This window comes from Dipodomys ordii, unplaced genomic scaffold (assembly GCF_000151885.1).
Source record: "Dipodomys ordii isolate 6190 unplaced genomic scaffold, Dord_2.0 Scaffold46, whole genome shotgun sequence".
Lineage (NCBI taxonomy): Eukaryota > Metazoa > Chordata > Mammalia > Rodentia > Heteromyidae > Dipodomys > Dipodomys ordii.
In genome coordinates, this window is record NW_012267262.1 from 12,776,034 (window position 1) to 12,791,460 (window position 15,427).

Genomic DNA, 15,427 nt, shown 5'->3' on the forward strand with positions numbered 1-15,427 from the left:
CCACATAAGCAAAAAGAAAAAAGCCGGAAGTGGTGCTGTGGCTCAAGTGGTAGAGCGCTAGCCTTGAGCTGAAGAGCTGAGGGACAGCACCCAGGCCCAGCGCTCAGGCTCCAGGACCGGACCCCCACCTAAAAAAAAAAGTTAAGAAAATATAGACCCACCTTTCTGATGGTGATCATGGATATTACAATCTTCTGGCATCATGGGGGTAAATCCATCAAATCTCTAGTTAGCAATAACTGACATAATGATAGCACAGATGTTCAGGAAGCTGGAGTTTCTTGTCAGGCTACAGAGGATGTGAGAAGGGATGCTTACAGTGACATTCTTTGGATTACTCTGCAACTCAGAATTTCCTTGAACTTTTCTGGCTAAGACCCAGAAGGGGCAGGTGCATGCCTCCTTTCACCATCTCTATCTCAAATGGGACCTTTGACCATGATTCTAGCCATTCAACGGTTATCCTTTTTGCCTTGCTGTGCTGTGTGTGTGTGTATGTGTATTTGTGTGTGCATGTATGTGGTGTACATGTCTGCTGGTATAAAGGCTTAAACTCAGGCCTTCATGCTCTCAGTTAACTTTTTTGTTCAAGGCTAGTGACCTACCACTAGAGTCACAGATCTAATTCTGTCCTTTTACTGGTTAATTGGAGATGAGTCTCACAAACTTCTGCTCTGGCTAGCTTTGGACTGTGGTCTTCAGATCTCAGCCTCCTGAATAGTTAGGATTACAGGCATGAGCCAGCATAGCCAGCTCCAGTTCTCTGTTTACCCTATGGATTCCAAATTCTAGGAGCATCTCCTTATGGACCCTGAAGGGCAAAGATGAATTTCAAATCTGTGTGTAGAGGAGAGAGGGGAGATGTTTCCTTTGTCAGGTATTTGGTCCCCCCTAAAGCTCCATAGTAAGTAAATAGAATATGACCATAATTCCTAGTAGAATGAACCTATAACCACATTGACCAGCTCTAATGCAGCTCCTAACATCCTCTATCATGATGTCCTCTTCCATTTTCTATATAGTGCTACCACTACCTGAACTTGCCTCATTTGTAGATTAATTGCTTACCTGTTTACTGTCTACATCCTCACACTATAAAATTCTTTGTGTTTCCTCAACACCTGGCATATAGCACCATATTTTATGGGTTGTTTGTCATGCTTAATGAGATGATTGGTCTTGGGGAGGCATAGACTTTGTTGGAAATGGCCATTTCATTTGTTTTCACATATTTTTCCCTCCTAGTATCTGTGGAGAAAGGATGGGCATTCTCCAGGTATGGTCCCTTGACATGTTAAATGCTCATTTCTTGGAAGGAAAATCAACCTTATTTTCTTTGACAATTTCACAGAAGGGACATTTGTAGCTGCTTCCATATCCAAGTCTTTAGGTCTTTGCATAAGCCATGTTTTTAAAAGCAGGAAGTTATGTTAAACCCATTTTAACTGAGCAAGAAATAAATGGTAATAATTCTGGCCCCAACCCTGTGACTTGAGTTAGATGTAAAAGCTTGTTAGAGATAGGTTCTTGGAGCTTGACTTTTTAGACTGGCATCTGTTTTTACAGATGAGATTTCACAGGTTGAAAGCTCAGGAAGAAGTATAAATTACAAGCTCTTACTTGACAGGGGAATTGGAACCGTTCTAATCCTGGGAATCTTTTGGCCCAGATTAAAAAAAATATTCTCACAAACCACCTTTTCCTCCTGTTTCTGCTTTGTAATGTTTGTGCACCTCTCAAAAGCATCTGAAGAACAATCAGTCATAGAATTCTGGCACAGGAAATGAGGTCTTGCTTCTTATGTTCATGCATATATATACATGCATATATATATATATATATATATATATATGTACACATGCACACACATACCATACTTCATTTTGACCCTTGATAGAAAATGAGAAAGGAGAGAAGTCAGGCTGTTAAAATGTAAGCGGGCACTGGTGGCTCACTTCTATAAGCCTAGCTAGTCAGTCTAAGGTCTCAGAGTTCCCACCCAGTTTCCCTACCTGTTAAGTTTCCCTGATGCTGTGTTTCCCAGTGTGATGTACAAATTTCAGCCCCAGTTGGCAGAAGTCTTGTTATACTCCTTCTTGGTATGTGAGTCTCCCCCCAACTCCTGTAGCCCACATAACACCCTCATAACAGTTCTTCTTAGAACTCACCTCACCCCCAAATTCTCATAGTACACATAATGTGTCCCATGTAACTGATCTCTAAAATTTTGTTTAAATTCAGCCCACACCTATCCTTTGCTGCTGCTTCCATCCTGCTTGGAGCAGCCTGGCAGGTCTGTCTCCCAATAAAGCCTTGAGCCTGTATTGTTTGCTTGCCTCTCATTTCTTACAGTTAGGAGATTGAGATCTGAGGACTGTGGATCAAAGACAGGCCAGGCAGAAAAGTTTGTGAGACTCCTAACTCCAATTAACCAGCAAAAAGCTGAAAGGGGAGGTGTTGCTCCAGTATATGCACATGCACACAAATATACAAATACTTACAATGTATCCTGGTAATTTCAGTGGGAATCTAAGACTCTACATAATCACTTAGAACGCTTTGCTATTTGTGGATATTTTTACAGCTGCATCGGTGTTAATGTGTTTAAAAAGGAAATAAGTGACCTGTCTTACTCCATCTGTATGTTAGTATTGGTTGCAAGCTGAGCTGTAGGTAAGGGGCTACTGGCACTCGAGTATCAAGGTTTTTAGCTGTTAGAATCCATCCTGGGCACTGCAGGGGATCGCGTGGAGGCAGGCACTCACAGAAAAAAGATTATTAGAGTTTATTAGAGCGGTCATATCTCCTCCAGGAGAGGGAGCAATATGGCGTCTGCCCCTAACAAAAGATGGGTAGCTTTGGGTCTGTGTGCAGGAAGGTCTGGGCAGAGAGGGAGTAGCCAGTTGTATGGCAGGAATGCTAGGGCAAGGAGGAACTCAGATCTGGGTGGAGCTGAGGACTAGAGGTGAGAATAATGCTCACAATAGTGACTTAGTTTTCTTACAAACTATAACAAATTCCCGGTTATTCCTAGAATCAGCCTCCTGAGTGACAGGCAGAGAAGGCACCGAGGATTGCATTGTAGTGTCCACTGGAGTATACTTGACATTTATGTTCCCTATGAATTGATGTGATGTGTGTGTTTTGGGGTGGGGGTGGGGGCCTAAAACGCATCAATCTAAGGAGTATCCGAGCTACATTCTGATACTAGATTCTGAACTAGATTCTATCCGTCAGGTTTCATGCTGTCTACAACTCAAGCCAAGCAGAACCTTTGTTAGGCTTTTCAAGTCCAAGTGCAGTACTGATTAGGTGGACCCATTGCAACAATGAGATGTACAAGTTGTTATGTCGAAATTCTGTTTCTTTTAGTCTGTTAGCTACCTCCTGGGAAGAAAGTAGTAATCAGCTCCCACCCGCCAGCTCTATTTGCATGGTATTAGAATATTAACTCAGTGGTATTCAGACTATCAGCTAAAGGGCAGGATGCTGCTTCTCCCCGGGAACTTCCTGAAGTCAAGATGCAGCAATGAAACATTTGCATGTAGAAGGGAGGACTCTGCTTGATACGTTGTGACGTTGCTCAGCTCTCTTAACCTCTCTCAACTTCAGTTTTGATATCCATAGAAAGGTTTGGTAGTAACACTTCAGCTTAACGAATTTGTAGGGTTTTAAAGAGATGGTCCTTATGAAATCCCTAGCAGAGAGCATGACACCTAGTGTATTTCACGAGAGCCTGTAGGGTCTTTCAACTACCAGACCTGTGCTAATTGCTTGGATGTTATGTTCCTACTGAAATCACATGGGGGTGACCTACCCTCCTGACATTGAAAAACAATGCCTTCTAGATTGGCCCACAGGACTTCCTAGGGAGTTGTGCAGATACCAGGACCTTTGATGGGGAGGCTGGTGCTGAGTAGGACTGAGAAGAGGGTGGATCGAAGCTCTAAGGTCATGCATCCTCACTCCAGCATCCATTGGGAAAGCTCTTCTTTCCTCTGTCATATCCATTATGGTTCTGCCTCAAACATCAGGGAAGGAGGAGGAAGAAAACCTGAAACCTGTCACTGTCTCTCTGGCTGCCTGCCCCAAGTATCTCTTGACAACCAAAGGCAGCAGTGCCACAAGGTGGTGGAGAAATCTGAGTTGATGTTTGGCTTTACTTGAACTCTGTCAGACAAAGTCTCTGAATCTCTTAATCTTTAATCTCTCCATCTGTAAGTGGGCTTTTAGGGCTGCTTTTAGATATAAAAGCGCTTCATAAAGGATACACTTCAGTGACGAGATTACCAAAGTCTGAGACACTTTGATCCATTCTGTTCAGCAGAGGCTAGAACCCAAATGAGTCTTAATCCATATGGGATTTTAAAAAAAAAAGCTGTCTGAGATTTTAATAATTGTCCCAACTACACACACATACACACACACATACACACACACATATCTTCCCTCCTTATATCCCACAAGCTCCAAGGATTTTTCTTTTAATAAAGTTTTTTATTGTGAAAATACAGTACAGAGGAGTTACAATTACATGAGCAAGGTAATGAGTACATTTCTTTTCCAGCATTGTTGCCTCCTCCTCTGTTTTTCCCCCTACCATTCCTTCCTTCCCACCTCCTCAGCTACAACCTCCCAAACCCCCTTCTCCCCCTCCAAGGATTTCTTAACTTCTTATTTGATCCTGGAAAGTGGGAAGGCTAGGTGTGGTCAGGAAACTACTATGAGTTATTCAAGGGTTCATAGCTTATACTGAACCAGGTTTAGGGGCAAACCAGAACATCCCACCTGAGATGGAAGCCTCTGGTTACCAGCATGAGTGTTAATCGACTAATCACCCTGAAATTCAGACATTACCTCTGAGTAACAGCGTCTCACTCTACCTTACCTATATTGGGAATACTCCTCTCTATCTAAAGTTAATCATTTCCTTATGATGCTGTTACAGATTTGAGCAGAAATTATATATTAACTGGGTGATATGGCATTAATTATAACTTCCCAGAAAAAGAACTAATTACAAAACAAAGTGGAACTTTTTTTTCCCCTCAACAGGAAAAACCTTGTGTGGGCCTCTGAGATGCTTTTTCAGTTTACTTACCACATCCTGGGTTTGTACTAGTCAATCTGCTAAATCAATAAGATCCAGAAAAGAGAAAACAAAGGCAGTGAGGACGGTGGATTTCCTGATCACCTTGGCAACACCCAAGAGTACACAGTGTGGTTTCTTTCTCTCATTTGTCTTCTGAGAGACTCAGTCTTTGACCACTGGCCTAAAGAATTCTTGTGTGTTAAGACAACATTTTGGATAATATACTCTCCTTTGCCAGAAGGCTCTGTGGGACCTAGACTCATGAATGGGTTTCTAACAGATTGTCAGTGCTCAAGTAGTCATTATTGTACCGGAAGACAAGGAGAAGGTCTTTCTTCAAATTCTGAAAACAAAACCTTTCTAGGCTGTGTGATGGTTTGGAAGCCTGGGCTGAAGTGCCCAGGTAATAGCTGAGAAAACCCTTTCGATTGTTCTCTGATAGAGTAGACATGGTGGGCCCTGTTGGTTCAGGGTTGGCAGCCATGACAGGCTCCATGCTTTGAAGACAAGAGGCTGAGAGGTCATAGGTTCTAACAAGAGCCCAGAAGTTGGGATACCTTTCCTTTCTAAGTGCCAAGAGATGACTTGCTCAGTTGAAAGCACCCCCAGGACACATTCTGGAGGAAATTCCCTGGGTATGATTGTGTATGACTGTTTTCTCTGCCTATTAAACACTCACCCGCCTCCCGGGCAGTTCCGGGAGACACTGAGTCACCCGAGACTCATGGTTTGCACTGGGCAGCCAAATGCAATTCGGCCACCGAGTGTGATTTTGGCCTCATTTGGAAGTACAAGCTGAACAATATGCCTTTTCACCAGGCACCCATCACATGGGTATCAGGAGATGGGGTGAGTGATGTGGGGTGGAGGAAGGCTGCCAGCCTTCTGCACGAGCAGCACTGGGTGGCTGCAGAGGCTAAACTAGCTTGAAAGAATTCCATTCCCAGATGGAATCCAAGGGGCTTTGAAGACATCAAACAAATGAAGAACAGAATGACTTAGTCGTGTTCTGTTAAGGCGGTGGATGGTGGCTTTATTGGCAACAGCTGGCTCAAATCTCTTAAAAAGGACACTTTGGTGGTAAGAGCATTGGCCTAGGATTTGGGAATCTGTAATTATAACTCCTCAAGAGTCTGTTTTTCTCAAGAGCCTTTCCAGGGGACATGCTCAGCTGTCTTTGATTTTAATTTTTCTTTTCTCACACAGAATTTGGTTAGAAGTTCTCTATTGCCCTCCTTTGCTTCTAAATGTAAATGATCTAATTAGGAATCATACTTTTTTTTTAAATGGCCCTTTCCCTTCCCACTTCTAATCAGAATCAGCTCAGTTTGCTTTACAAATTGAATACCTTCTGTTTTGGACATGAGCTCAGCAAATCAGAGGATACTACTACTGCCAAAGAGTTTGGTGTAGCTCACTCCCAGGACTTTTACTTGGTTGGATGCAGTCAGCCAAGGGTGCCAGGCTCCAGCAGGATAAGCCTGGAATCTTGACTTGGTCTGTCTAGACTTTTGAATTTGGCAGTGCACATCTCAAAATGTCACAAGGACAGTCTGTGATTTGATGACCCAGCTCTGGGCCAACCTGGAATCCCAGGGTCCTTTCCTTATTAGCACTGCCAGATTGGGGGTTTGGGGGGGGCGGGAAGGGGCAAAATAACCAGACTTCAATAGGCAGGAAGCAGGAAGGCTGTAGCTAGGACTGAACTCTCAAAATTCCCAAGGATATCATTGGAAAAAGCAAAAGGTGAAATTAGAGAGGTAGCCAGCTTATTATTAGGAAGGCCAGAATCTTCTCCTCTGGGAATGGGTGGAAATTTCATTAGTGAGGGTTTTTTTTTTTTTTTTTTTTTCACTAAAGCCTTAGCAAGCCCTTGGATGAAGGGACTTTTCCTTTGAGCCTTATGAGCCAGAATCAAGAATACTTGGATCTTAAATCACACTCTGTAAGCTCAAGTTCTTTTCTCTAGAGTTGTCTTTTAACAATCAACCTCTCCACACTTTATAAAAGTCATCTGGAGAGTAAGTGAAGTTCCTATAGTTCTCAAATTTGTCCTAAGCGTAAGCTACCACTTACCACTGGGACCACCCAGTTTGAAACCTGACTCCATCACTTACTCTACTCATGTATTCTCTGAATCAGTGAACTCACATGGAAAAAAGCGGGGTGGGAGTGGTTGTCATGAAAATCAAAGGAATTATTAGTTGCAAAATGTTGAAAACCTTTAACCTAGAGTAGAAATTGCCTGTGCTTGCTGATGTTGGTCTGTGGGACTAATGTCATTGAGTAGCAGGAACTAGCCTCATTCTCAGGTTGGTAAATAAAGCAACTCCACATATGCAGCCCACTGTGGGAGGAAAGCAGCAGAAAACACATAAATCTGCCTGATCCCTCCTGGGGAGATGGCAGACAGAGCTGAAGCACATCTGGGTGGCTCATGCTAGGGAACAAATTTATTCATTTGGGGCCATCTGGGGAAATGTGCCTCTGGGCACCCTATGGTTGTGGGTTCAGGTGGACTTGATATGGGATGCACTGTTTGTGGTCCTCTCTCAGGAGGGCTGGCCTGTGACTCCGGTGAGCATGTGACACCCATATAGAGATGATGGCTTGAGTTCAGGCGGACAAAGCCAGTTATAGAAGGAGTTTTGGAAATATTTCCTTTCAGAGAAAACAGCAAGTGTTCATAAAAGCAAAGTTCTGGTTCTGGTTAAAGCCTTTTTAAGTGTACAATAGGGAATTCTCAACAAAGCCCTACTGATGATTTGGAGACATGCTGGTTTCTCTGTGCCCTACGAATCTACTTATCTTGTGTGTGTGGGTGTGTGTGTTTTCATGTACATGTGTATGCATGAGGTCTTGTCAGAAGGACTACATTCACTCGCTCACATATTCATCCACATGTTCAACATTTGTCCATCACATACGGAAGGTGCTGGAAATATATTAGTGGGAAGCAATCTACAATCCCTGTTATAAAATCCACAAGGAAAATTTCTAGAATTTCAGAATCACTATATTTATGATTACTGAGATAGTAAGGCCTCAAAAATAATGATTTCTTAAAGTGCATTACTTGGTTTAGTCACAGACTTCAGGAAATTAGAGTGAAGTGTATGGAGGCTACTGTACCACATCTCCTGCCCAACACACAGATAGACAGATAGACAGACAGACAGACAGACAGACAGACACACACACACACACACACACACAGCCTTATACTCTTTCATTACAAGCAGATCTTGGATTCTCAGTGGAAAACATCTTTTCACTTGGTCTTGTTGCCAGCCAACTAGGTGAACTACCTCCACCTGCCTCCCAGGCAAATTTGGAAAGATGTAGATAATGGTAACTTGGGTGAAAATTACACAGTGATTTCCTTCCAGAAGATGTTGCTGTGATTTTTCTACTACTTGAGAAGTGACTGGGTGGATGAAGAACCTATTTCTCTCAGGTCCTATGACATAGGCAAAGTTTTGAAATATGTGGGGGTGGTTTTATCTGTGAGATCATGCTTTTCTTGATCTGAAAGGCTTAGGGGAAAGTGTAGATAAGATAAGTGGTGTTAGGGGTCAGTTGTGGTGTCTCCAGTGACAGCAAATTTAGCCAGGAGCCAACAAAACAAGTTAGAACCCAGATTTCCCCTTGGAAGATGACTCCAAGTTGTTCTTTGGTTCACTTGTCTTTAAAAATAGGGTAGGAAGTATGCCTGCCTCATAGCATTTTGATGGGACTTAAGTTAGCTGAAGTGTCTAAGGCAGCTGACAGATAGGTAGTGTTCGTAGGCTCTAATAATTAAGGGCCAAGCCCTATATCCAATGTTGGCCATAGCTCATTTAATTAGGCTCACAAACCCTGACACAGGGACATCATCATCCCACAATGAAGGAGAAGACAGTACAAGAGGTTTAGTAACTGACTAGCTGTGTACTGTGGAGTGAGTTGCAGGGTCTGGGTTTGAAGAACCTTAGGGCAGATCTGAGCTAGGCTGAAACTACTGCCCTTCCTCCAGTTTGGTGCTGGAGTCCAGTTTTGTAGCACACAGAGACTCTGGGACCCTTCTTTTCCTGTTTCCTTGTTCTTCCTGGTTGGATACTAGCAGGCATTTGCCCACATAAGTAGACCGGGCACCTGAATGCTGGGTTCTGAGACTGCTCTATCCTGCTCATAACCTGCCAGCCTGAGCACTCAAAGGTGTCTTTGCTCTCTAGAGGTTTCTCTCTGAATCTAGAAGTGGCCTCAGAGAGAGAGAGGGCAATTTATTCATTACCTGATACAGGAGATTTCTCAACAGAAACAGCTCATAATATATTTCCGTTTAGAGAACTGCATTGGCCATTTAATATTTGGGCTTTGAGTCCCTGAAGCCTCTGTGTCCTGGGGGGCAAGGTGGGAGGCACCTACAGATTTCCCCTGAGGAGGCTGCAGCCTAGCTAGGCCACGGCCATGATGTTGGCATTCTGTCCAGAGATGCTGTGGGGTTCATGGTACTCACTCCTTACCCTTGTTTCTCACACTACTTAAACCCTGGAAATATTTTCATCTGTGCATGGGTCAAGTGCCTCAGGAAGTTACCTACGTCAAGGTCAGGAGCAGTAGGTGGTGACAAAGCCCTGGGCCCTTGGAGCCCAGATGAGGTGGTTTTGAGTCTTCTGTTCCACCATTGCTGCTGCTTCATATTTCTTCATAGCTTTGCCTCTCCATGCTTCAATTTCTTGACCTGGAAAATAGTGACAAACACATTACCCACAGCTAAAGGTTGTTTTAAGGATAAAATGAGTTAACATTTGTAAACTGCTTATTGGAGTGCTGGCCATAGTGCCTAATCAGTACTAATAAGTACTCAGTCTATTATTGCTGTTAATGTTAGTAATAGCCTCTGGGGTGATCATTTGAGTTTGCCTAAGTATTAAGGAAGCTTGTTGGAATGTCTTCCTAAACTGCCAGGAAAAAAGTTTGGTCCCTTTTGAGGAAAGAGTGACCCCAGAGGAAAGGCAGAACCATGAACAACTCAGCATAGTTACCCTGAAGAAGTACTTATCTTGGCAATTCCTAAATGACCAAATACCACCATGGTTAAGAACTTTGATTGGGTGCTGATGGCACATGCCTGTAATTCTAGCTACTTAGGTGGCTGAGATCTGAGGATCATGGTTTGAAGCCATCCCAAGCAGGAAAGTCCATGAGGCTCTTAACTTCAATTAACAAGCAAAAAGCCATAAGTAGAAGTATGGTTCAGGTGGTAGAACACCAGCTTTGAGTAAAAAAAGCTGAGCAAGAATGCAAGGACAGGAGTTCAAGTAGATCCAGTACCTGCAAAGAGTAGAAGCTCATCGTGAGACTGAAACAAGTACAAGCTGTGGGATGGCTCACTTTGTGGAGTTTCTTAAACATTCAGCATCTCTTTGTAGATATCCACAGAGTGTTAGGCCCTGGCTGGGCCTCAAAGTTTAGCAAGGTCGAAGGTAGAGTTTAATCTGTGTCTTCCTGTCTCTGCTGGCCACATGCACATACATTTACCTGTATGCACATCTGTCTACTCATTCAATACATATAAAGTTACATTGGCTACTATACAGGAATTCAAGAGATTTTACTCGAAATCTCATCCTGACTTGGTTTCTCATGCATCTGCATATTCTACCTGCCAGATAGCAAGCTAGAATTGATTTTAATAAGAAACTGCCACTCGGCTCTAAGCCACTATCCAAGTGATGGAAGCCACCTGGGCCAGGAGCTGGCAGGTAAGTTACCTCTTTTGGCATCAGACTTTTCCTGGCATCCTCCCCTTCAAGAAGCTGATTGGGACATTTTATTTTTCTTTTGCCTGCTGAACAGGGAGAGGCCCGGAAAGGCTGTCACTCACAGTGAGAAGTTCCCTTTGTGAAACTGACCAACTGTGACCCAAGTCGAAAATGTCAGTAAAAACAAATAGCATTTCACAAAGGCCCTGTACATTTCCTTCCTCCCTGTTCTCACCTCCTCTGTCAAGGGCTATGCGAGTGGCTTAGGGGGACCAGTGACCCCCAAAATAATGAACTCCTCTTCACCTAGTTCTATTCTTTGGGTCTTTGGTAATAATAGAAGCAAAAGAAAACGAATCAACAGGGAGCTGTGTCTTTTTAAGCACCTGTTTGTGTTGCTTATAATTTTCAGAACCAAAGAATATAGTACAGAATTTTAATAGTTCTCTGATCTCATCTTGCATTGATCAGACACTGTTTTCTGGTGTTTGTAAGCTACTTCCTACTGTAGGAGAAAGCACCTCTATAACTCAATAATAATAATGAACTTTTTTTGGTCACCAGGAAACAATTGTGCAGGCATGTCTGTCTCCTTTCTGTGACCTAGTAAAATGAAAGGACCCTTGAACACAAAGGGAGGTGGCCTTTAGTGTTTTAATTGTAAACATTTTATTTATTTATTTATTTTGTCGGTCATGGGGCTTGAACTCTGGGCCTGGCTACTGTCCCTCAGCTCTTCAGGTCAAGGCTAGCACTCTACCACTTGAGCCACAGTGCCACTTCCAGCTTTTTCTGTTTATGTGGTACTGAGGAATCGAACCCAGGGCTGTCATGCATACCAGGCAAGCAGCCTACCACTGAGCCATCTTCCCAGCCCCAACTTTATTATTTTTATCTCTTCATTTTTTTGTTGCTACAGGGGCTTGAAGTCAGAGCTTTGCACTCTTGCTAATCTTTTTCTTTTAATGCTGACTTCCAGCACTTGAGACACACCTCACACCTCCACTTCCACTTCCACTTTTAATATTAAATAGACCTGAGACAGTTTGAGCTTTGCTATTTAATAGCAAGGCAAGTTTGAAAAGACCCTCCAAAGGTGCAGGGTACCTTGGAACACATTAGCAAGAAGAGAGCTCTCCCTCTGTGGTCAGCTCAGAAATGTAGAACAAAGTTACTAGGATTTAGGAGGAATCTAAGGCTCTAAATAGAAAGGCTCACTTCCTTGGTAATTCATTTCTCTGAGATGGCTAGTAGAATTTTCCCAATTTCCTCTGGGCTTGCCACAGAGAGGTTTGGAGATTATTAGGCTGAAGCCAATTCTAACTGATTTGAAACCTGGCTTTTAACTAACACAGAGTGATGCCTGACCTAGCATTTGGGCCAGAGACCATGTTAGAATTATCTTCTTAGAGAAGACAGTGTCACTGAGGCTCAGGGGGGTGGGGAATAGAGCATTACCAGGGCAACTTCAGTGGCTTGGCTCTTCTGGATGGAATTCACTCAAGTGCACACCAGGGTCAAGAGAGTCCAGATAGAATGACGAGTTTTCAATTAAGGTCTTTGATGTTACAGAGGGTGAAATAGAGCAGGATGAATTTCTTGCTCTTGGCAGGTTTCAGACTCGTCTATAAAACTCACCACTTTTTTCATATTAAATAACTATTTCTCCAGTTTATAGAAGTTGAGCTTCATTTTTCAATGTTATTAATTCTTGGGAGCGAATAGCAGCCATTGCACATGTCAATATATTAAAAGTGTCTAGAGAAATGCATTCATTTATTCATTCAACCAGTATAGATGAGCATTTACTCTCCTAGAGAAATGGCAGCAGAGAAGCTCAAAGGATTTTCTTGCTTTAGAGCTGTAATTTCAAGCACAAAAGACAATAACCAAATGTCCAAATAGATAAGTGAACATGTTGTGAAGAAAGAAGCCAGGAGTGAGGGTGAGGCAAGCTTGTACAAGAGTGATCAGTGAAGGACTCTAACATGGGGGCTTACAGAGGTAAAATATGAATGGTGAAAATGGACCAACTGTGCAACTCTCTCATGCATGATGTAGTATTCCAGACTGAGGGGAAAGTAGGCTGTGTTCTCACAGGGGAAGTTATTCCGAGTGCCTGATGGGAGAGAAGGAAAGCCCTTTGCTGAGTGCAGAGCAAAGCCTTTCACGCTGGAATGCATGCTGAAGAGGGAGACTGTAGCCAAATGGAGTTGGTCATGACTGTGATAAGGAAATTTATTCTGGGTTCAGCCAGCAGCTGCAAAAGATTATAAACTAGGGGCAACAACACTTGATTGTGTGAAATGTTCTTAAAATAACAACTAAGTGGAAAAAAAAGAGACAGCACAGATGCAGCATTACATATTTAGTACTATTTCAACTAGGCAATCATATGTGTTTGTATTATGTGTATTGGACATGTGTTTGTGTGTGTTGTGTGCTTATAATTAGTCAACCAACCAGAGGAAAATATAAGTATAGTAAAATGCTACATTTTTTTTAGTGGTAGGATTGTTGCTCTTGTTGTTGTTGCTCTTGTTGTTGTTGTGTGTGTGTTCACTACTTCCCTGCATTTTCTGTTTTCCAAGAGTTCCTATTACTCACATGATTTTAAAATCAGTTGCTTTGATGTGTAACAATTTGATGGAGAAACTATAAGAGAGAGGGTACTTTACCTGTCAGTCTTCAGTCTTCCCTAAAGTGAGCTTCTTAGCATTAGTCTATTTTTTGTGCATTTGCTGGTTCTCCTGGGGTTTGAACTGAAGGCCTGGACGCTATCTCTGAGCTTTTTTGCTCAAGGCTAGAATTCTACTACTTGAGCTACATCCAGCTCCATTTCCAGCTTTTTGGTGGTTAATTGGAGATAAGAGTCTCACAGATTTTTGTGCCTAGGCTGGTTTCAAACTTCTATCCTTAGAGTGCAATCTCCAGAGTAGCTAGGATTACAGATGTGAACCACTGGCAGCCAGCCTGGTCTACCTTTTTTAATGCAGGTAATTTGTACAAAATGATCTTTCTGTTGTTTCCACAGATTTGAATATAACCTGCCGCTATGCAGGTGTATTCCACGTGGAGAAAAATGGTCGCTACAGCATCTCGCGGACGGAGGCAGCTGATCTCTGCCAGGCTTTCAACAGCAGCCTGCCCACTATGGCCCAGATGGTGCAGGCCCTGCATAAGGGGTTTGAGACCTGCAGGTAAGGGACTCTCACCCCCACAGGGAAAGGCCTGGGGCCTGAGGATGGGGCTTAAAACGGAAGGCTCCTCCCTGCCAGCTGAATGGATGACTGCCTAAAGAGGCCATCCCAACTATTAATTTGGCCAAGCAAATCTAGAACCAGTATGACAACTAGAATTTAGAGTCGGCTAAAGACACCTTTGTGAATCATAGAGAGGGAGGCAAGAGGAAGCTATTAAGGGTCAAATCCGTTGCAAACCCTTTGGCTAATGTGCTCCTACAGCTCTCTCTGGGCTTTGAAGAAGCGTGCGGTATCATTGTCGGAACCACAAGAAAACATAAACCAAATAACAGTGTTTAAATAAGTACGTGGCTGGCAGAGTCTTAGTCCTGAAGACTTGGCTGGAAGCATGGGGTTTTTTGTTGTTGTTGTTTTTTCAGCCCTCTGGTCCATCTTGCCCACCCTCCCTTCCTCCCTCCTTCTCTCCCCCTCTAAATAAAAGGACATGGAAGCTTTTCAGCGGTATAATGTAAAGATTCATCATTATTAGGAGCCCTTTCTGGAAGTGCCTTCCTCACGCCCTCCACAGGCATTGGCTTTGTTGTTGTACATGTCTGTGGTATGTGGTGCGTGTGAGCAAGCCCTAGTAACCACCACCGCGGAGTAGGTTTGGTTTGGTCTGATGTCCCTGGAAGAGGCTTTCGTAGGCTTAATAAGTAATGCAAAGTTCTCATTCTAGCCTACAGCGCGAGAAGCTGGTTCCCCTCTCTCCAGTGTGTGTTTGTGAGCCCACACTCAAAGGAAGTCTAGTTTCAACAGTCATTGTGGAAACTTGAGTGTAAGTGAAGGGCAGCTCTCCCTGTCCTTGGTCACACACTCACCCACTCACCCTGTGAGTGTGTGAAACTTGTCCTGAATGGGAGGAGGAAGAGCTTTACCTTAGAATCGCTCTGTCTACTCTGATAGCCATTAGCCAAATGTCATGACTCAGCACTGGTGGCTCATTCTGTAATCCTAGCTACTCAGGAGGCTGAGATCAAAGGATCCCAATTGGAAGCCAGCTCCAAACTCTTATCTTCAATTAACTACCAAAAAAAGCTGGAAGTGGAGCTGTGTGACTCAAGTGGTAGAGCACTGGCCTTGAGCAAAAGAAGCTCAGGGACAGGGCCCAGGCTCTGAGTTCAAGTCCCAGGACTGGCTCCCCCCACCCCCCAAAAAATACTATTAATAATGACTTCTTCAGTGGCACTGGCTCGATTTCTAGTTCTCAATTAGCCTGTGGCAGCTATATTTCATGACATAGAGTGTTTCTAGGACATTTCCATGAGTTAAGAAAGCTCTCTTGGGTGGTGCCCCTGTAACACAAAGAGCAGGTGGTTGCAAGACATCTGGATGAAAGTGTTGAC

General features: G+C 43.3%; 1 protein-coding gene across 7 annotated transcripts in view; it reads left to right on the forward strand.

The window, feature by feature from the left end:
• Cd44 (CD44 molecule (Indian blood group)) overlaps window positions 1–15,427 on the forward strand; it is an 85,308-nt gene that overhangs the window by 21,002 nt on the left and 48,879 nt on the right. For all 7 annotated transcript variants that reach the window (XM_013019631.1, XM_013019625.1, XM_013019626.1 and 4 more), the window contains exon 2: window positions 13,874–14,039. In XM_013019631.1, coding sequence (XP_012875085.1) covers window positions 13,874–14,039 — 166 coding nt within the window. The remainder of the gene's footprint in view (window positions 1–13,873; window positions 14,040–15,427) is intronic.